The sequence below is a fragment of the Macrosteles quadrilineatus genome, unplaced genomic scaffold (genome assembly GCF_028750875.1).
Source record: "Macrosteles quadrilineatus isolate MER2022 unplaced genomic scaffold, UCM_ALF_1.0 Scaffold_2__2_contigs__length_208266976, whole genome shotgun sequence".
NCBI classification, from domain to species: domain Eukaryota; kingdom Metazoa; phylum Arthropoda; class Insecta; order Hemiptera; family Cicadellidae; genus Macrosteles; species Macrosteles quadrilineatus.
In genome coordinates, this window is record NW_026542595.1 from 204801998 (window position 1) to 204824621 (window position 22624).

General features: G+C 36.3%; 1 protein-coding gene and 1 non-coding gene across 2 annotated transcripts in view; both read left to right on the forward strand.

The window, feature by feature from the left end:
* Window positions 1-22624, forward strand: part of LOC128985309 (histone acetyltransferase KAT7-like) — a 58261-nt gene that overhangs the window by 16172 nt on the left and 19465 nt on the right. Inside the window, exons 3-4 of the mRNA XM_054404701.1 lie at window positions 7311-7381; window positions 7447-7540. Coding sequence (XP_054260676.1) covers window positions 7311-7381; window positions 7447-7540 — 165 coding nt within the window. The remainder of the gene's footprint in view (window positions 1-7310; window positions 7382-7446; window positions 7541-22624) is intronic.
* On the forward strand, window positions 2877-2958 carry Trnal-aag (transfer RNA leucine (anticodon AAG)). The gene has a single exon. It is a non-coding gene; the product is annotated as a tRNA-Leu (tRNA).

The window sequence follows — 22624 nt, forward strand, 5'->3', positions numbered from 1 at the left end:
TGACCAATGGGGGTAGATTTCCGGGGGTAGATGTCCGGGGGTAGATGTCTGGGGGTAGATGTCCGGGGGTAGATGTCCGGGGGTAGATTTCCAGTTGCGGGCTGTTTCTCGAACGTGTATAAGCCCCGCCCCTCGTGACGTCAAAATGACGTAGGCGTTTTTTCATGGGGGTAAATATCCGGGGGTAGAAATCCGCTACCCCGTGGGTTGGGTCTTTCGGGTGTTATTATTCTTCCAAACGCCGATGTGGATGTGAATTCCAAAATTATTAGAAATGTGTGTTGACAGTAATAGTTAATTTGATAATAACATGGTAATTGTTCAACACATGTTTTGTGGTTATATTTCGATTGAGTTTTTGTTTGCACTTTTTCGTCACCGTAACATGAAGAGGTAACCTAGGTTCCCCAGTTCAACGGCTGTTGTGTCGGAGGACAAAGACTCTTTTTCCATCCAAGACCAACCACCTTATTCCGATGGTCATAAAGATGTTTAACTCTGTATTAGTAACTTCATCTACTCAAAACCATCAATATACAGTAAACTAATATATGGATGAATTTTAAATAGTTAACTTATTAACTCGTTACAGTGGACCAGCCAAGTTTTCCAACTGTAGTTATTGTTCTTACCTTATCCGCTTCTTCGCTATTGTTTATCAGTCTAGACTCCAGTATGTTGTGCCAATGTGGGGTTGAGTCCAATGCCCAGTTTGTGGTGTTGAGGGGGTAGTTTCGGACGCACGCGCGGCACACCTCACAACTAGGTCAAAGTTTGGGGCCGCGGCGCTGCGGGGTCGTAAAACAACGCTCTGGGGTGGAGTCGCTGTACAACCTACGTCACACAGACCATATTGTCGACGGTTATGCTGTGAAGTACTTAGCTATAGCAGTTGTAATTCTTGGAGATAAATATAGGTAAAAACGTGTCCATCATCAATCTACCTAATGAAAAAGCAAATGAGGGGGGTTGAAATATGATAGCGGGATGGAAATTTTGATCTCTAGGTAGAGTCTATGCATTCGTAATTTTTTCAATTGGTAAAATGCGGAATTGGATATTTAATAAAGGGTTAGTTTTCCAAGACATCGTTACGTAGGCCTAAATCTTAGAAATCTTTTCCGTGGCAAAACAGATTATATTTGGAATCACCTATCATCACGTATTATTAGATACGTGCTATTTTTAATATTCTGAGGTCTCTGGTAAGGAATCTTTGGGGATGATTCAGTAAATTCAAAATTTGTTCGTAAATTTTCAAACCATTTAGTAATTTGTTGAGTTAGCAAGAATAGTTTTGATCAAGAAGGTATTATCTAATTTACAGCAGGTATTCTTTAAACCACACTTTCATCCACCTACCCAATTAAAATTCGTTTTATAGCATTGTAAATGTACAATCGCACTCCGTAAATGCGATAGTTTTTTATTCAGTGATAAAGAGCGCGTGCAGCCAGCGGATTTAACAGCAAAGCCACACACACAGACGTGTTAACCTATATCTCGACCTAGCAGACGATATGAATGATACTGTAGGGGTTGGTGGGGGTGGAGACTAGACAAGAGTATTGAGCGTCCTCCTACAACCCCCCCCCCCCTTAACTGACTAGCCCAATATGGAAATGGAAATACCGTAGCCCCGATATATTAGGCGTTTCAATTGCGGCAAATTTTGTTTACCACTGATGTTGAAGGGAGTTGAAAAGTAATGGCGATAAGTTTGTATAGGACTGTAGTACATTATTTTTACAGTAGTACTTTACGTCAAGAGATGAGTTTTTGGATTAAGATGTTCTGATATCTCGAACATTTTCTATACAGTTTTAAGTATTTTAGATGGGTTATTGAATAGAAAAATGTTTCCGATACTACTTTGTGATTGACGGTTTGGTGTATTTTTAAAATCATATTTAGTGGAACTATATTTTTCAGTTTTTTTTTTAACAATAACGGAAGATACAGTATTACCGTTATAGTATTTTTTCATCGACCTGTTAAGTTTCTTAATTTTATTATTGTTGTCATGTTTCATATGGATGTATTTATTAAATAAAATAAATTAAATTAAATAATGATTAATTAAATAAAATTGTACATACCTTTGTTATGTGTGTTATCTAGTTATGTGTTACATGTAGGTTATCTAGTGTGTATGTGGCCATTTAATATAAAGTATTATCCAGCAATATGTTCTGTTGTACGTAACAAATAGTCATTTTGTATCTGGTTTTCTATTATTACTAGATAGATTAGGAGATTCTTACATTATTATTTATTATTTTACAAAATGTCTTGAGCATAATGCGTTATATACATAATTATTTTAAAATAGTTATACCGTGGATAAATAATTAAATATTTGCTATATGTTATTAAACTAGAGGAAATATTTTTCTAGTCACTTCACAGGATGAAAAGTGATACATTTCTAACACCGGGAGGTTTATTTGCTACCTGTTAATACACTAGTGCGCTCCAGGCGGTTTACAGTGTGTAATTTCTCCACTATTTGCCAGTATATGTACCTCTTTGTCCACGATCGTTAATTATTTCCAGCCAATCGCCAACCAGAGTTTTTGTTTGTTGTTCTTTGACCCAACTAATAACAGGTGGTCTGGCATTCGTTTGTGTTCGGTTTTGTGTAATCGAAAAGTGATTAAGTTCAGGAATGATTGGACAATTCCATGGCTTGGACAAATATGTCTGCGCTTCATTCCAAGTTAGTTGTAAAATCATTCTACCATTATGGATTGTGACTTCCAGCCTACATTTGCAATTCTTCACACACCAATTTAGTATTCACTTCCACTTTGATAATTTAACCTGTCCGACAATGATTTGCTCTCTTAACCGACAAATAAACCCTCCTCTCACATGGTAGCGTGGCCGAGCGGTCTAAGGCGCTGGTTTAAGGCACCAGTCTCTTCGGAGGCGTGGGTTCGAATCCCACCGCTGCCACTAACTTTTTACCGCCCATTGGTTTTATTGTTGGTCTTTTTTTGCCCGTTTTTAGTAATTTCTAAAAAATTACTGTAGCCCATAGGCCCTAACCGTTATTAGTTGATTAAAAATACAATGACTAGCCGATTTGGAAATACCCTTGTCTTCTCCATCCGATCCAAATGAACTGAGTAATGTAAAGAAAGGTAGCATTAATAATTGAGGTATAATTGCGTTACCTACCTTAGAGTAAATACTCGCATACCCTTTTTAGTTGTAGATTAAGAATCGTCATTACTTGAAGAAAAAAGGTACGCAAAAATCAGCCTAACTTAAAATTTTAACCTAGACGTGTTACCACTACTATGAAACCTTTGAATTCATGTTTTGTCATATTTAAAACTCATACAATTCCTATTCTCTATGGAATTTCAAGCAAAAAAAAAAAAAAAAAAAAACGCAATGTTGTAGTTAAAATTTTAAATATATATTTTTTTATTCAAAAGTTTACTAAATATTTTAATAACCTTATTTGCCGTATTTATTTACATTTTGAGGCTATTTTAAGATCTGTCACGCTCTCGTCGGCGACACTAACTTTGTTATGGGGAAGTTTCTCGAGGTGTGAGAGTAGATCAATCTTACACGGTCTACAGGATTTATCAGTAAAATGTGAAACAGTCTCACTTAATAATTAGTAGGCAGACTGAGTAAGACGTTATATATTCATACCTTCTGATGGATCATTTAGCTCCTACGAAACAATTTAATGAAATTTAACGATTTCTAGACAGGTATCAAAAATAATAAAGGCTCTGTTTATTTTTGTGTCTAAAAGTATAGTTGTGTTAAAAAATTATATTCGTCGTGATGGGGCGTAGTGTGCATTGAACATTCTACAAAACAGTGTTCTGGTGTTCAGTATTCAACCGATGTAGGGCTCCATGTGAGAAAATACTGTAGGCTGTATTTATTTCAGCGCATTACTACAAGTAAAAAGTGGAAGTAAAAATAAATGGAGTGATCTTATGTAGAACTTTAATTTTAAGGAAGCTTGTGATTTAATCGTGATAAAATAGTATCGGACTAAGTTGAGTTGTAATTTGATTCGCCAATAATACCTAGTGCGTTTTCTTCGAGGGAAAACTCGTAAAATGTACAGCTAACCAATTTTTTCCTTAGGTGAGTAAATTCTCAATACTTCATTTATTTAACAAGATACATTTATTTGTTAAACTTTAGGTTGTGTAAAAATTTTGGTTAGAGGTGATGATAGGTCATATTAAAAATATGCTTTCGTATCAATTTACCCTCAGTAATATAGTTTCTCAACGACCTGTTTAGATAGATCTAGACGCCAACACATCGCTGCGTATGGCGAATATGACTGAAATATGATTTTTGGATAAGCTTTGTGACAACTAATTATCAGCTGGTTCTTTAGACAGAATAATTTACTTAGCCCCAATTTTTGATTGAGGAAAGCCAAGACCATTTTCAAACAATTAAAATCTTTTGACTTTTCTCGGAATCGTACATGGAAATATTACGGGTCTGGAGTGTGTCCATGTTAAATCATTAGTCCCTGCAATCATTAATCGGCCTGTCAACTTGTCCAACTGATGATACCTTCGATGGAACTTAACTAGACAGGAATGTCCATATGTTAGTATTACAGGATGAGGATTTTCCATCTACAAAGTTTCGAAGGAAACACTGATGAAAGAAACGATGATTTTAAGTAACAAAAACCCTAACTCAGTCAGTAATCGAACGCCTGATACCTTAAATTTAAGCTACGCATCAAACTAACCAATCTTATTTTGGCCAATATTATAAAGTGACCACTTTACAAGCCAAACTCGTAATTAACTTGACCGGCGAACTAAACCTGATCCATTGAGAGGAACGCAACCTCCAATTCGTATTGAATACGCAGATCGTTGTTTAGACTCGTTCGGCTGTTACAGGTGATAAATTCAGCTTTTGAAGAGGGAATTCGGGTTTGATAGGTTGGCAGCAATGGCAGCCTGCAATACATGCGATATATGGAGTGATTGTGACGTATGGTGGTATCAGTGTTGCCTTGCAGGGATGAGCCGATCACAAATATCCCTATTTCTGTAATAAATGTACACCACTTTGCTGTCGCGATATGGTACGTGGAGTGTGAAGTTTTATTCAGTTTGTCGCGAATTTTGCTGAGCTATCAGTATCACACGGGTGAACTTTATCGTGAAGAAAGTTAGGACTTAAACAATAAAGATGTTCTCGCGATAAATTACTCAAAAGAATTATAAAATGACTCAATGTAAAATTAATTGTTAAATTACGATTATAGATACTTGTGTTGGTAACAGAAAATTGTAGGGGGCTTCATGTATGGAGGAAAATGATTTTAACCTCTTTCAGCACATATTTTTCCGTTATGCCAAGTGCTTCTTGAAATGACACTGTGTGTACTTGTAAGGTACACCCCTACATACATATTAGACAATAATGCATTCTGCCAAATCGTTAAAAAGTTAAATGTACAAATGCGTTAAATATCCGTGTTTTTGGAAAACCAATGTGTCCCTGCAAAAAAAAAAAAAACTATGCAACTTGAAGTCGAAAGAACGCTAGTGCAAATGGTTGTTTCATACTGATCTACTTCCTTGGTACAAAATATTCCAGTGTATCCCAAGATTAACCAAATGCGTCGTCGGTTACAAGTCGGTCCCTAGGGGGTGCTGGAGTCAGAGAAGCGTGGAAATACGTAAATCACGTGTAGAAATACGCTGAGAGCGAGATATTGTACATACGCAGTCCACGCACGTACACACTACAACCGACATACGTCTCACACGCACACGCACCGTGTAACTTCGTTACTGAATCGTCTACTTGATACGTTTACTTTGTACGGATTAGTCTTTTTTACTTTTCTAGTGTCTCCAAAGCTTAGAAAGTACAGTTATTAGTTTTTTCGCGTTTATTGCCATTGGCGTTTTTAGAGAATGAGTAATTCAACTGCCAAATGGTAAATGCAATCTGCATCCAGAATCGACACTGACTTGTATTGAACTCTCATATTTGAAGGCGAAGTCTCTGCTTAGACAATTGATAAATTAATTTGTTTATTCCCTCATTCATCTAACTGTTGTCACACTTTAAAGAAACTTTAAGGTTACTTTTGCTTCTGTTCGTAACACAATAACCCAATGTGAAACTGTTGTTTGAAACTGGTTGTCTGATGATTGAAGCAAATATCGTTAAATGAATGCACAAGATAAAAACATTTTTACAAAAACTTCTAGATTTGATACATTTTCCATGACTGGGTACTCTTGTTTTTCAGTTATCAAAAGGATAGGCGACACAAAGAAGTTTAGACTTTCCTCATGAATGAACTCATGAATTAGTGTTTTCTTTTGGAAATGAATTTTATGTTTTCATTTTAGCATCAATAAAAGGCCAAACCATTGGTTGAGTTTTTTTTCCTTAAATTTGTTAGGTTGTCAATTAGTCAGACGTTGTGGGGGCTCGAAACTGGACTCAGCTGTTATTGATTGAAATTTCAATAAATGGTCCTGGCTAAGGAAACAGCTAATCTTAGTCAGCAAAGCTACACAAGGCATCTTTCTTCACTTTACACTCACCCAACACTCATATTGTGTTTTTAACTATCAAATACTTACAATAAAACACCTTGATTTGGATCGAATCAATCTAGGCTGAGTTTAGACCCAGTTATCGACAGGTAACAAACAAACCTTGTCACAAATGACGCACTCATGCTGGATTTTACATCATCCAAGCTGAGCTATTTTGACTGTGTGTCGCCCACAAAAAACCTCGAGGTTGGACGATAAGTTATTCCCAGCGGGGTCTACAGGAAGCCAAGCCTCCAGATAAGGGTTGCGGGGGGTGGGGAGGTCCCGGTCGGGAATTTCGGGTTATCAGAGGTTATCCTGGAGAGGGGACAGTCTCTGGGGTTACCACTAATCTTCGTCGACGTTCAAAATGTTGGAATCGATCGTCCTGTCGAAGTGTTTATTTACATTTCACCACATACCTTAAAACTTATAGTAGTATTCAAATAGTGCTAAAAGTGTTTGTTCATTGGGCTAAAATGGTTCTGGCTGGCTTGTTTTAAGTCAGTAACAAAGCTTCGTAAAGCATCTCACTGAGTTTTCCACTTATCATTTACTTTCAATTGGGTGAAAATACGCCCAGTTTCGTAAAAATAGTACAATTGTTTAAGAATATAAATTTTGTCATTTCCATGATAATTTCAGGCGAATATTCCTTTCTTCATCTTCCACGTGTCAATCATGCAAAGCCATCAGTGTTTGTTTGTTTTCTAACTTCAATTTCGTATGTTTCAGAGGAGAACCCGTTCCTCATTGTACAGTTCTTGATAGTGGCAATAATCTACACTGACACTTTAGGTCAAGAAGTACAGTTCCCTAGCTTAGCTACAATTTGACACCATCCTTAACTATTTTCTTGTCACTGTTTCAGGAGAAGAACTCGTTTCTCAACTACAACGTCTCGTGTATTCTCACTCTGCCACCTTACCAGAGACAAGGCTACGGAAGGTTACTCATCGACTTTAGTGAGTAAAAATCAATTTACTAATTATATTTTTGCTATGTTTATATATATAGTTTTATATTTTTATGAAGCTAGTTTTTGAAACAAACTTTTTTATTACTGTATTTCGTACGATATTCGTCTGTCCACTAATTTCACTGGGATGATAATTAATTTTTGAGTGAGTAGAAGGTTTTGCTTGCTTTTGAATTGCCATGTCCGGCTTTGCGCGAATCTGTATTGTGTACCAATTTGTGGATATTACACCAATCTTATATCGTAAACTTAATGTGATATAAGATGGTTACGTGGTACTTTGCTGTAATTATTTATTCTTCAACCATGTTGGGTGTTCAACAATGACTTTTGGAAGCATCGTTCATATTTAAAACCTATTTTTAGACCATCAGTAGCCAATGTCGTTTAAATTGAAGACAGTTTTAGCGAATTTCCCATATAGGGAATGAAGCTATGTAGTTTGCTTGTTTATGAACATATTTTGATCAAATTTTGAAAATGCATTTATTTCTTACTAAACTATGAACATAAAAAAAACACACCTTTACCCTCCCTGTTACAGCAAACCTAATCACGCCTTCTTGTTAAACTAATTCTGTTTTAATAGGGAATAAATGTGATATTTTTTAAGGAGACATTTAAGTCTAAATCCAATCAGGCAAATGGGAATTCGCTTAGTCTTCAGGTTTGCTGCGGCGGGGGTACTTCGTTTTGAGATCCCCAGAGGCCAAAAAACACCGTTCGCAGCAAGATCGGACTATGAGAACGGATGTTTAAGGGGGGGAGGGTTATGGGGATGAAAATTGGGTTTTCTTATTTTCACACAAAGTTTGCTTGGTTATGGATATATTTAATGTAATTTGGCAATTTTGATTATTTCATACAAAACTATCAATAAACTTGCCCTGTAGCATCAAACCTAGGTACTCATTAAAATTAATGTTATTTGAATAGGAAATAAATCTGACAACTTCAAGGGAATATTTTGGTGGAATTCTAGCCAGGTAAATGGAAATTCATGTCTGCAGGTTTGCTGCGGCGGGGGTTTATACTACAGTACTTGTTCATGAAGTATCAACCCGTATGACACCCAAGCTGTTGTTTTATTGTCATTCTGTACAGATCCATCAGTGACACAGACACTGTAGGGGGGGGGAGGGCTCAGCTGGAGGGTACAACGTTGTCATGGATATTTGATGACCTGCTCAGCTGAGCCCCAGCCTGGCGCGTGTGTGGAATCTAACACAAGTATGAATACTGTAACGGTTGAATTCCTCTTGGAATACGTACTGTTACTTTGGGTGACGTAGCTCAGGAATGAAACTCAGCACTCGCTTACAAAACCCAACTTTATTAATTACTCAAAACAACACAAAGAACACAAAAATTAAAATCAAACAATAAGGTAGAGTAGACTGGAACTGTATAAATAAGTTAGTAGCTTAAACCCCAATTTGGAAAAGACTCTAAACCCCAATTTTGAAAACCGTTTACATTGTCTTACCTGGACCCAAGGCCAAGGGCCTTGGGCTCCAGCTCCCCCAGCAGGACCCTGTCCTCCGGTGCACCACACAAAGACTACACACCAAAACTGACCCCTTGATCAAGTGCACTGGCCTACTTAAAGCAACAGCTTTCAGTAGGTCAGCACAACAAGTTATTGTTTAACAACACTACCAGCCTACTCACACAACATTGCCAAACACTTCCTCTTTACAATATTTGACCCTCCTATTACATCCCCCCATTTCCTCCAGACGATGTCCCCAGCGTCTCAACTACATAGATACATCCACTCAAAGAGAGAAAAAAATTAATAACAAAAACTGATAAAATCTTTTAAAATTGTACCTAAACAAAATTAAAATAAGGTTTAGGAGGGGAAGAACTGACCAACTGTTTGCTGACTACCTCAGCAGTTGCGTCGATAAAGCCTCCTCGAACAGTCGTTGGTCTTCAGATGTTTGACCACAGCCATGTCTTCTGCGATGTCTCCCACTTCGGTGTCTATAGTCTGTAGTCCGTCCAGCGTTCCTTGACAGCATTGATGATGATCGACTTTGGTTGACGATGATGTTGGACTGCCTTTGCCATTGATTGAGTGTACTGCAGCCTGAAGTTCTCCTCTTCTTAAAAGCCCTTGCCCCCAGCTGCGTTTCCCCAGTTTTTATTGAATTTGACAAAGTCTCTTCCTCCGATCACAATGTTGAAGATAACACGGCAAATCATGAAGTTCTTGTAGCCTTGTCTACAGTTGGTCAGTGGGGATGGGTAAATAGGAAGCCTACACAAACATATAACTCACAAATACAACATATAATTTATAAAAAAAAACCCTAGACTTTTAAAGAAATTCTTAAACTCACATTAAGAACAAAACAAAACAACCAACATTAAAACAAAAATTATTGAAACTAAGAGAAGTGTTTGGAATGTGTTACCTTAACAAATCATAGGCCTATACGATTAAATAACAAAACATTATATATAATTTCTGATTGGTTTACTTTTAACTCTTCAAGTATGACCTTTTTAAAGCATTCGAAACAAGGAATAGTTTAACAGTTGTCTCTCATATCTGGTACTTTGCAATTTAAGTCTGAATCAAAAATAAAATATTGTAAACAATATGTCTCCCACTGAAGTCCCTGATACTTAAAAATCTAAAAACCAAAATATATCTCAATAAAATATTTTTGTAATACATAATCCGTCTTGTCTTCAAAATTTTGTGAGACTATTAAATTCACTAAAGGACACTATTATTTCCCAATACAGTTATTTTCGGGGAGTCATGCGATTTATCTCTTAACTAACAAAACAAAATTATCTCCCGAATCAAATTTGATTTCCCATAGTATCTTTAAAAACACAACCAAAATTGATTACTATTAAAAAAAAATAGTTAAACAAACATTTCAAATCACTCCCTACTTTGCTTCGGTGTTAAAACAAGTTAAACATTTTACTTCAGTAGGCTACATTTTTAAATCACATACTTCAACAACTAAAAAAAAATCATTAAAAAAAAATGTACTTAAACAATTTCATGTTTATCCTCTCAAAACAAATCGAAAACAAGATTGCTGGAAAAAAATGATTTGGGCCCAAATCGTTACAATCTAACCCGTAAGCAAAACCAATTTCCCTTTAAAATATCTCCAACAATCTATCACCTGTAAAAACAAAAATTTGTTCCCAAAATCAAACATTCATGCATTACTGATTTCCCAAAGCAAACTCTAGCATCTGTATTAATAGGTAAACATTGTCAGTATTGTCACAAAACACGGTCAGCAGTCAGCAAGGTCAGGTCACAGAGAGGCCATTTACACCACGCTCAGCATTCCTCAGCCTACAAACATGCTGAGCTGACTTCTGCCACTGCAACTAAGCCTGTGCAATACCCTGAAATATCAACATGAACACCTACTCTAATCATTAACAGTATTAACCATTTGTAAAAATCCCCATCTGAAAAAAATATATTACTATCAAATTAAAGTTAAAACTCAAATATATTTCTAAACACACCATAATACACTATGAATAATTATCCCTCAAACTACTTCTACAAAATATAATATATTTATCCACCATTCACTGCATCTACTGCGCATAAAGAGCTGAAACAGGATAGCATGTGTCCGCCACACTATTCGCACAATATACATTCTAGAGTAGAAATAGCAGGTCTGCAACCACAAAATCACATAATCAAGAAACCTGGGAACTACAAGATCCCAGATTTAACATAAGTTTAACGAGGCAAATACACTCACTTGTGCACAGCAAACAAGATCTGAAACACACATTACACATGTGCACCCAGCACAGGACCAATAAAAACCTTGTACAGCTAGCACATAGCATACAGCACAAAAATACCTCGTGCACTCAGCACATAACAAAAATTCACCTTGTGCTCCCAGCACGTAACAAATGAAAACCCTGTGCATCCAGCACAAAGACTACACACCAAATCTGACCCCTTGATCAAGTGCACTGGCCTACTTAAAGCAACAGCTTTCAGTAGGTCAGCACAACAAGTTATTGTTTAACAACACTACCAGCCTACTCACACAACATTGCCAAACACTTCCTCTTTACAATATTTGACCCTCCTATTACAATACTCTTGTGTGAGATGTTTAATCAAAAGGTGGATTTGTGTGCAGTACTCATGACTAAATCTTAATCCACATCCACGTTGGTTTCAAGTGTGTCCGAGTGAACGCGAAAACTTCACGAACCGGGTTGAAATTTTACTTTAAGTTAGTTCTTCAATATGTTCAGCTAAGGGCTATTCATAATTTAAATATTTCAGAACAAGTCCCATGAAGTCCAATGTTTGAGGTTCAGCTTTTTAAATAAACTGTTCCTGTTCAATATCCTTTGGTTTGTCTAATGACTACCGGTTTCGTCACATCATCAGGGCGATCCTCGTAAACGATATCTCGAAACAAAACAGTACGGTATGACTAAACACTTATACGGAGTTAAAAATGTAGTTTCTTTAGATAAACTTGCACTACTAGTAAGATGCACATTTTACCGCCATACATTCTGTGTTATATGTATGTGCCTGCCACCAACTGCATTAGAATGGAAAGGTATACTGTTTTCTATGTTGTATAGCGATACTATTTACTGATAAATGATGTTAAAATGTTTGGAGTATCAATTGAACATCGCTGACAAGTTGACCAGGCTTTTGTTAGGAATAAATATATTTTAATTTTAATTTAAACACTAGTTGTTCGTCGTTTAGAAACATTGGAATTCTAACCTAGAAAACGATGAAATAGTCACGGAGTGCTTTAAGTGTGATGATCGTCTATGTCGACTATTTGCAATTATGAAAAATGAATATGGTAACGAAGAAATCATGTAAACAAAAACAACAGGCATTATTCCCAACTCTTCTGTAAAACCAAATTTCATATCTAAATTTCAAATAACCCCCGCTATTAGCTCTAAATGAACCCCGGGACGGTAATGTAACGCCTTAAATGTGAGTTTTGCATTTGCATTTGGGTCGCTTTTACATTTACATTTTCCTTCCCTTCTTAGAAACTTAGACAATTTGTCGTCTTTCGACGACCTGCCAACTTTCCATAACCGTTTCGTAACGTTCGTTTTGTTCCAATTAAGAATCATAGTTGGTCGAGTCATACACAGACACACCTCAGTACTGTGAAGGAGGCATTATATTATCAATATCATCTTAAAGCTGTTTTAGAATCAAAACAATACAATAATATTCACTTTGAGTACCTAAGGCTAAAATGTTATCAGACATATAACATTGCTGCGTTAAACTACCAACTATACCCCAATAACCAAAACCGAAGCGAACGTTTACATATCTATATTCCAAATGGCCAACAGTGCATGGCCTTAAATATTTATAACAAGCTGTACCAATTAGTCGTATAATGGCTACGAAATAACTTAACGTGGATTTCGACCAAGTCGACTGTAGCGCCTTTACTTCCCGTAGTATAATGAATACATCTCCTGTTGGCTAATTGGTCGTTAGTAAGAAGTGCATCAGATGTACACTCGGTGCAACAGACAATTAGCCACATCAGAGGTGGTTATAACTGCATTAGACGTAGAATTACCTCTCTGTACAATCCTGCTGTCTACAAACACAGCAGTGACTTGGTTGGATATAACTGGTAACCAACAACTACGACATATCCATATCCTTCCTTCATGCTGATAGGATTTTGTTGTGACTTGGTTGGATGTAACAGGTAACCAACAACTGCGACAGAACCTCTCCTTCATGCTGCTAGGATTTGGTTGTGACTTGGTTGGATGTAACAGGTAACCAACAACTGCGACAGAACCTCTCCTTCATGCTGCTAGGATTTGGTTGTGACTTGGTTGGATGTAACTGGTAACCATCAACTACGACAGAACCTCTCCTTCATGCTGCTAGGATTTTGTTGTGACTTGGTTGGATGTAACTGGTAACCAACAACTGCGACAGAACCTCTCCTTCATGCTGCTAGGATTTTGTTGTGACTTGGTTGGATGTAACTGGTAACCAACAACTGCGACAGAACCTCTCCTTCATGCTGCTAGGATTTGGTTGTGACTTGGTTGGATGTAACTGGTAACCATCAACTACGACAGAACCTCTCCTTCATGCTGCTAGGATTTTGTTGTGACTTGGTTGGATGTAACTGGTAACCAACAACTGCGACAGAACCTCTCCTTCATGCTGCTAGGATTTTGTTGTGACTTGGTTGGATGTAACTGGTAACCAACTACTGCGACAGAACCTCTCCTTCATGCTGTTACTGGGTTGAAATCAGCTTATAAGGGCCATTCATAATGTAAATATTTCAGAACAAGTCCCATGAAGTCCAATGTTTGGAGGTTCAGTTTTTAAATTGTTAAATAAACTGTTACCTGTTTAATATTCTTTCGTTTGTCTGATGACTACCGGTTTCATGACGACGCACATCATCAGTTCGATCCTCGTTAAAGATATCTCGAAACAAAACAGTACGGTATGACTAAACACTTATACGGAGTGAAAAATGTAGTTTCTTTAGATAAACTTGCACTACTAGTAAGATGCACATTTTACTGCCATACATTCTGTGTTATATATATGTGCCTGCCACCAACTGCATTAGAATGAAAAGGTATACTGTTTTATATGTTGTATAGTGATACAATTTACTGATAAATGATGTTAAAATGTTTGGAGTATCAATTGAACATCGCTGACAAGTTGACCAGGCTTTTGTTAGGAATAAATATATTTTAATTTTAATTTAAACACTAGTTGTTCGTCGTTTAGAAACATTGGAATTATAACCTAGAAAACGATGAAATAGTCACGGAGTGCTTTAAGTGTGATGATCGTCTATGTCGACTATTTGCAATTATGAAAAATGAATATGGTAACGAAGAAATCATGTAAACAAAAACAACAGGCATTATTCCCAACTCTTCTGTAAAACCAAATTTCATATCTAAATTTCAAATAACCCCCGCTATTAGCTCTAAATGAACCCCGGGACGGTAATGTAACGCCTTAAATGTGAGTTTTGCATTTGCATTTGGGTCGCTTTTACATTTACATTTTCCTTCCCTTCTTAGAAACTTAGACAATTTGTCGTCTTTCGACGACCTGCCAACTTTCCATAACCGTTTCGTAACGTTCGTTTTGTTCCAATTAAGAATCATAGTTGGTTGAGTCATACACAGACACACCTCAGTACTGTGAAGGAGACATTATATTATCAATATCATCTTAAAGCTGTTTTAGAATCAAAACAATACAATAATATTCACTTTGAGTACCTAAGGCTAAAATGTTATCAGACATATAACATTGCTGCGTTAAACTACCAACTATACCCCAATAACCAAAACCGAAGCGAACGTTTACATATCTATATTCCAAATGGCCAACAGTGCATGGCCTTAAATATTTATAACAAGCTGTACCAATTAGTCGTATAATGGCTACGAAATAACTTAACGTGGATTTCGACCAAGTCGACTGTAGCGCCTTTACTTCCCGTAGTATAATGAATACATCTCCTGTTGGCTAATTGGTCGTTAGTAAGAAGTGCATCAGATGTACACTCGGTGCAACAGACAATTAGCCACATCAGAGGTGGTTATAACTGCATTAGACGTAGAATTACCTCTCTGTACAATCCTGCTGTCTACAAACACAGCAGTGACTTGGTTGGATATAACTGGTAACCAACAACTACGACATATCCATATCCTTCCTTCATGCTGATAGGATTTTGTTGTGACTTGGTTGGATGTAACAGGTAACCAACAACTGCGACAGAACCTCTCCTTCATGCTGCTAGGATTTGGTTGTGACTTGGTTGGATGTAACAGGTAACCAACAACTGCGACAGAACCTCTCCTTCATGCTGCTAGGATTTGGTTGTGACTTGGTTGGATGTAACTGGTAACCATCAACTACGACAGAACCTCTCCTTCATGCTGCTAGGATTTTGTTGTGACTTGGTTGGATGTAACTGGTAACCAACAACTGCGACAGAACCTCTCCTTCATGCTGCTAGGATTTTGTTGTGACTTGGTTGGATGTAACTGGTAACCAACAACTGCGACAGAACCTCTCCTTCATGCTGCTAGGATTTGGTTGTGACTTGGTTGGATGTAACTGGTAACCATCAACTACGACAGAACCTCTCCTTCATGCTGCTAGGATTTTGTTGTGACTTGGTTGGATGTAACTGGTAACCAACAACTGCGACAGAACCTCTCCTTCATGCTGCTAGGATTTTGTTGTGACTTGGTTGGATGTAACTGGTAACCAACTACTGCGACAGAACCTCTCCTTCATGCCGTTACTGGGTTGAAATCAGCTTATAAGGGCCATTCATAATGTAAATATTTCAGAACAAGTCCCATGAAGTCCAATGTTTGGAGGTTCAGTTTTTAAATTGTTAAATAAACTGTTACCTGTTTAATATTCTTTCGTTTGTCTGATGACTACCGGTTTCATGACGACGCACATCATCAGTTCGATCCTCGTTAAAGATATCTCGAAACAAAACAGTACGGTATGACTAAACACTTATACGGAGTGAAAAATGTAGTTTCTTTAGATAAACTTGCACTACTAGTAAGATGCACATTTTACTGCCATACATTCTGTGTTATATATATGTGCCTGCCACCAACTGCATTAGAATGAAAAGGTATACTGTTTTATATGTTGTATAGTGATACAATTTACTGATAAATGATGTTAAAATGTTTGGAGTATCAATTGAACATCGCTGACAAGTTGACCAGGCTTTTGTTAGGAATAAATATATTTTAATTTTAATTTAAACACTAGTTGTTCGTCGTTTAGAAACATTGGAATTATAACCTAGAAAACGATGAAATAGTCACGGAGTGCTTTAAGTGTGATGATCGTCTATGTCGACTATTTGCAATTATGAAAAATGAATATGGTAACGAAGAAATCATGTAAACAAAAACAACAGGCATTATTCCCAACTCTTCTGTAAAACCAAATTTCATATCTAAATTTCAAATAACCCCCGCTATTAGCTCTAAATGAACCCCGGGACGGTAATGTAACGCCTTAAATGTGAGTTTTGCATTTGCATTTGGGTCGCTTTTACATTTACATTTTCCTTCCCTTCTTAGAAACTTAGACAATTTGTCGTCTTTCGACGACCTGCCAACTTTCCATAACCGTTTCGTAACGTTCGTTTTGTTCCAATTAAGAATCATAGTTGGTTGAGTCATAGACAGACACACCTCAGTACTGTGAAGGAGACATTATATTATCAATATCATCTTAAAGCTGTTTTAGAATCAAAACAATACAATAATATTCACTTTGAGTACCTAAGGCTAAAATGTTATCAGACATATAACATTGCTGCGTTAAACTACCAACTATACCCCAATAACCAAAACCGAAGCGAACGTTTACATATCTATATTCCAAATGGCCAACAGTGCATGGCCTTAAATATTTATAACAAGCTGTACCAATTAGTCGTATAATGGCTACGAAATAACTTAACGTGGATTTCGACCAAGTCGACTGTAGCGCCTTTACTTCCCGTAGTATAATGAATACATCTCCTGTTGGCTAATTGGTCGTTAGTAAGAAGTGCATCAGATGTACACTCGGTGCAACAGACAATTAGCCACATCAGAGGTGGTTATAACTGCATTAGACGTAGAATTACCTCTCTGTACAATCCTGCTGTCTACAAACACAGCAGTGACTTGGTTGGATATAACTGGTAACCAACAACTACGACATATCCATATCCTTCGTTCATGCTGATAGGATTTTGTTGTGACTTGGTTGGATGTAACAGGTAACCAACAACTGCGACAGAACCTCTCCTTCATGCTGCTAGGATTTGGTTGTGACTTGGTTGGATGTAACAGGTAACCAACAACTGCGACAGAACCTCTCCTTCATGCTGCTAGGATTTGGTTGTGACTTGGTTGGATGTAACTGGTAACCATCAACTACGACAGAACCTCTCCTTCATGCTGCTAGGATTTTGTTGTGACTTGGTTGGATGTAACTGGTAACCAACAACTGCGACAGAACCTCTCCTTCATGCTGCTAGGATTTTGTTGTGACTTGGTTGGATGTAACTGGTAACCAACAACTGCGACAGAACCTCTCCTTCATGCTGCTAGGATTTGGTTGTGACTTGGTTGGATGTAACTGGTAACCATCAACTACGACAGAACCTCTCCTTCATGCTGCTAGGATTTTGTTGTGACTTGGTTGGATGTAACAGGTAACCAACAACTGCGACAGAACCTCTCCTTCATGCTGCTAGGAGTTTGTTGTGACTTGATTGGATGTAACTGGTAACCAACAACTGCGACAGAACCTCTCCTTCATGCTGCTAGGATTTTGTTGTGACTTGGTTGGATATAACAGACAACCAACAACCACGACAGATCCTTCCTTCATGCTGCTAGGATTTTGTTTTGATTTTCTGTTTATATTTCGCTGTTAATTCGACATCAGTATCAGTATCAGTATGACAGTCCATAAGGACCATGTTAATTTTTAAAATTCATATTCACTCTTTGTGCTTATTTTTGAGCCTATTTAAATGTATAAAGGGATTCTGCACATCTATAGGAAAATATCTTTCTAGTATGCGTAGATTATCCCTTGAGATGCACACGAGCTGAGAAAAAATGTTTTATCTAGGCTATATAAAAGGTGACCTTTCTGGGCACTATACCTCGAGTTTTAAAGAACAACGTAGTAAGGAAACTGATTTTAGCAAACGGGTTTTAGCAAACGGGTTTTAAGTTTTCCAGTACTAAAAATTGCCATAATCTCTCAAATTTCTGATTTGCTATTTTGGTTTTTGGAAGACATTTTCTTGCCTTTGTTTTTTCTAGAACACAAAATAACTTTTTAACTTTTTTAAATTTGTCTTTTTTCAGAACATAAATATTATCAGAAATTGAAAGACCGCCAATTTACAATCCAATCAAAAGAAAAGAAGTGGCATAAAAAGAAAATAAGAGATTGAAGTCAGAATGGGTGTATGTAAGTAACTTAAATTTTACTTTTGGGGCGATTTAATATAGCTTTTACATTATTACAAGAAAGGATGAGATGTTCAAATCTTGATTTTAATTGATTAATTTCAATTCTACTCCTATACACTTGTAAAAAAATCCAAGGGTTGCGGGGAATGTTTATATACATTTTTACAACATTAAAATATCTAACTGTCTATTCTTTACTTTTCAAAATTGTCAAATTCTTTACAAATGGTTTTTTACAAAAATAAATAATTCTAGTAAGTTTTCTTTTTTAGAATGGAATAACTAAAAATGTACCGTAAAAGTCGTTTGCGCTTCACACTTCACTGCAATATGTGTCATGTGTGGTGCAGTCGATGCATGCAGAAACACACGGAATTTTATGGAATGTGTGTTATTTGTCCCTGGGAAGATTCATAACATACCTCCGTTTAAATTTTTTAACAGAAATAAAGTATTTTTATTTTAAATTTATTTTGGCAACTCTTTTGAATTTAAATAGATTTGGTTGTGTAAATCAACATGAACAACTGTCATAAGATAAGTAACAATAATAACGATTCAATTTCGAAAGTTTGAGAATTCTCGTGTCAATAAAATACTACGTACAGTGTACAATTGTTTTGTGATTTTTTTACCAGGGAAAATATTTTACCACTTAAATCATTACTGACATGTAACATTATCATACAGGTTAACCATTTTTCATTATAATACAACACATTTTACGTCATATTACTTGAAATGTTTACATTTTACAGAAATTTGAGAGATGGCATCTGTTATCAACCGGGATTTTGGTAGCTAGGGACTAGAAATGGGGAATATTCGGCTCGAAGAGGCTATAAGAAGCATCACATAAACAGTAATCTTCAAAAGTTTTAATGAAGAAATCTTCATAACGTGCTGCATTCAAGTATTGTTGTCGTATATAGAGTTTTGTGGTATTAAAATTTCAAAATATTTTCAGTTTCTTATTCGGTTTGTAATAAGTCTGCTTAGCTAGTTTACAAGCAGTATAAATTTCAATTTTTACTCTCTACTTACAATTTCAGTTTATACAGCAAACCACTTCAATTTTACCATGATTTCATCAAGGTAAGTGATATTTCAGATACGTTTATCTTAATATTAATACGTAATGTAATACTTCGACAGTGTCAAAATGAAAAAAAAAAACTTAAGTATACTATGTACGAAAATAATTAGAATATATTTTAAGAAACATGGAATTTATATATTAAATTTTTTTACCTTATTTTTAAGGACTATCATATATATACTCTTTTAATAGAATTTGAGGTAGGTGATTTGCAGTACCGACTCACGAAGGAACCAATTTAATTAGTCTTCCTGAATTGCTGAAGAATTTGTTCATTAAAAAGTCTTCGTCGCGCGATGAACTGCAAGCTATCAAAATATATATTGTTCAAGTACTCTACCTAGTGGCGTCCCACCTAGTTAAATAATTGATTATTGATTAATCTATCCGGTTACAAAGAAAAGTGAGTTACCTTTCTTCTCTATAAGTTAAGCGACCATTTAAAGCTTGTCATATTATTTTGCGTTGTAAGTTTTAGGTGCAGTCGAGTATTTATTATTTTGCATTGTAAGATGTGGATGCAGTAAGCTTACACCAATGACAAATGTAAAAAATATTTTTTTTTCTATTTCAAGAAACGTGGAATTTGCATATTTATTTATGGGTGTTGAAATACCGATTTCAACATACACTATCCTATGGAAAAATGCTCATTATGTACAAGTTAACTGTCATACATTTTTTGTGTTGAAAATAAACTCTAAATAGTTTGTATAATTTTTTAACAAAACATGACAAATTAAGATATTTATTTTATTTCCTTTTTGTTTGACCAATAAGGCAATCGTACCTCGAATCAACTGTGAATCAATTTGCCGATTTTTATGGAATGTGTTTTATCGAATATTTTTGCAACAGATAAAACCAATAAGTAAGTGAAGTATGCCGCCCATGTGATGCAGATATTGAGACTGGGGCAACGGACTCGACTACGAGATATTGCTTTTTGGAGTTGCCCCCCAGCCACCCCCCCTGGTGCCCCCTGCCCAAACCCCCCTGGCCTCCAACGCCAGACATGCTAAATTTGTGGCATTCGTTGGTCACAGTGTCTTAAATAAATTCTCAATGTTTGTCTCACGATGTTTTTTGAAAATATATTATTTAGGTCGGGTGTGCAATTTAAAGTGTTGATTGGAAAATCAGTTTAGAATTACATTTGTTTAACGGTGTTTTATGACGGTCAAGATGTAGAAATAGTTAAATAAGGGTGCGTTTGTTAATTTATAAAATAATTATTCATGAGATACATAATATGTTTTGAATGATGAGAATGATACACGTCACATAAACTAGCTAGATTCAACTTTTTATATGGTTAGTTTTTAAATTGCGGTCAGGATTATTTTGTTGTCCCTGCTATGTTAAATACAAGTCAGGTTAGGTTAGGTAAGGTATGTCACTCTCATCATTCAAAGCATGTTATATATTTTTTTAATTATTAGGCTAATACATAAATCAATGTAAGTACACAGTATAACAAAAGGGCGGAGAACGGAATCTTTTCAATTTGCCGTACGTTATTAGAATTAGTAGACATTTTCAAATATTATTTAGAATACTAGTGCCCCTGTTGCTCGAATTCGAGCAATTACAAAGTATTAAAGGCGTGATTTCAAAATGAATAACAGTAATAATTTCCACTGACTTAAAACTCAATGCTTAAAAGAGTCCCAAAGATAATATAATCAATCACGCTACTCCAGTTATCGAAACTGAAAAAGAACTCCCTCTGAAAACGAACGCTCTTGTGTGTATCGTGTGTTTTAGTATGCAATTGATACAAATTATTCGTCCGTTTAAGTAAACAAAATGTTTTCTTCATAAGAAATACATTGGGATTTTGATGGCCTGTGGGGCAGAGCCTGAGGAGTTTTATTACGGGAATTGGTAAAAGAGGGCGTCTACACAAAAAATACTTAATTTTGACACATCGTTTGTAAAAATCAATCCATTTAAGGCCATGTCACACCGACATCCGCCGCTCCCGCCGCGGGAGTACCCCGCGCGGACGGTTTTCCTCGAGCCATGTCACACCAAAAGTTCGCGTCCGCGGCGGGAGTTTTGAGATGAGTTCATTACAATTCGTTTTACATAAGAAACTCATCTTACCTGTTTAGTATGCCATGTAAATTTGCAGGTTTTAAGTAAAGTGTTTAAGAAGCAATTGAATGTTTATTAATTTGTTAGTGTAGGGCTGCTTTAAAAAGTGAATAACTATTTTTTTTTAATTTAATTTAGACCTTGTGTTCGAAGCATTTTAAATATGGTTGTGTATAAATTATCCACTTTCAGCTTTTGAACGTTATTTTTCGCTACACTACAAAGACTATTTACTTTTTAAATAAAAACATATGACCATTTTAACACTAATGTATTTTTTTGCTAAGCCTTCTATTGAAAGTTCAAGTTTACATTGATTGTAAAGTTTTGGTTGTTGCAAATCGAAAAAGTTGATGAAACAATAAAAAAATTGTTTACGTGGCAATATAAAAATGTTTGTGTGGAACATCAATTTTCCACCGTAAACATTATTTTTGCATGGTAAACAAAAATGATTTTTTTCTGGTGATAAACATAATTACGAAGATAATACAAAACAACATAGACTACATCATCAAACAAAAGAAACATGTTAAATTTAATTTAAATCTGTATTAAACTGTATTACTTTTAAACTTTAAATAGCTTGAGCATTCGAAATGCCCCTTTGCGCATGCGCTAGACAAAACTCCCGCCGCGGTAGTCTCAAAAAATCGCTCAGCAGGCGGACGAGGACACTACCGCACGCCCGCGGGCGCGCGGTAGTGCGGTGTGACTTGGCACATTTGATAACATGGTGAGCGATTTTTCAAAATTCGCTCCCGCCGCGGGAGCGAGCTCGGTGTGACTTGGCCTTTAATGGAAGGGTTG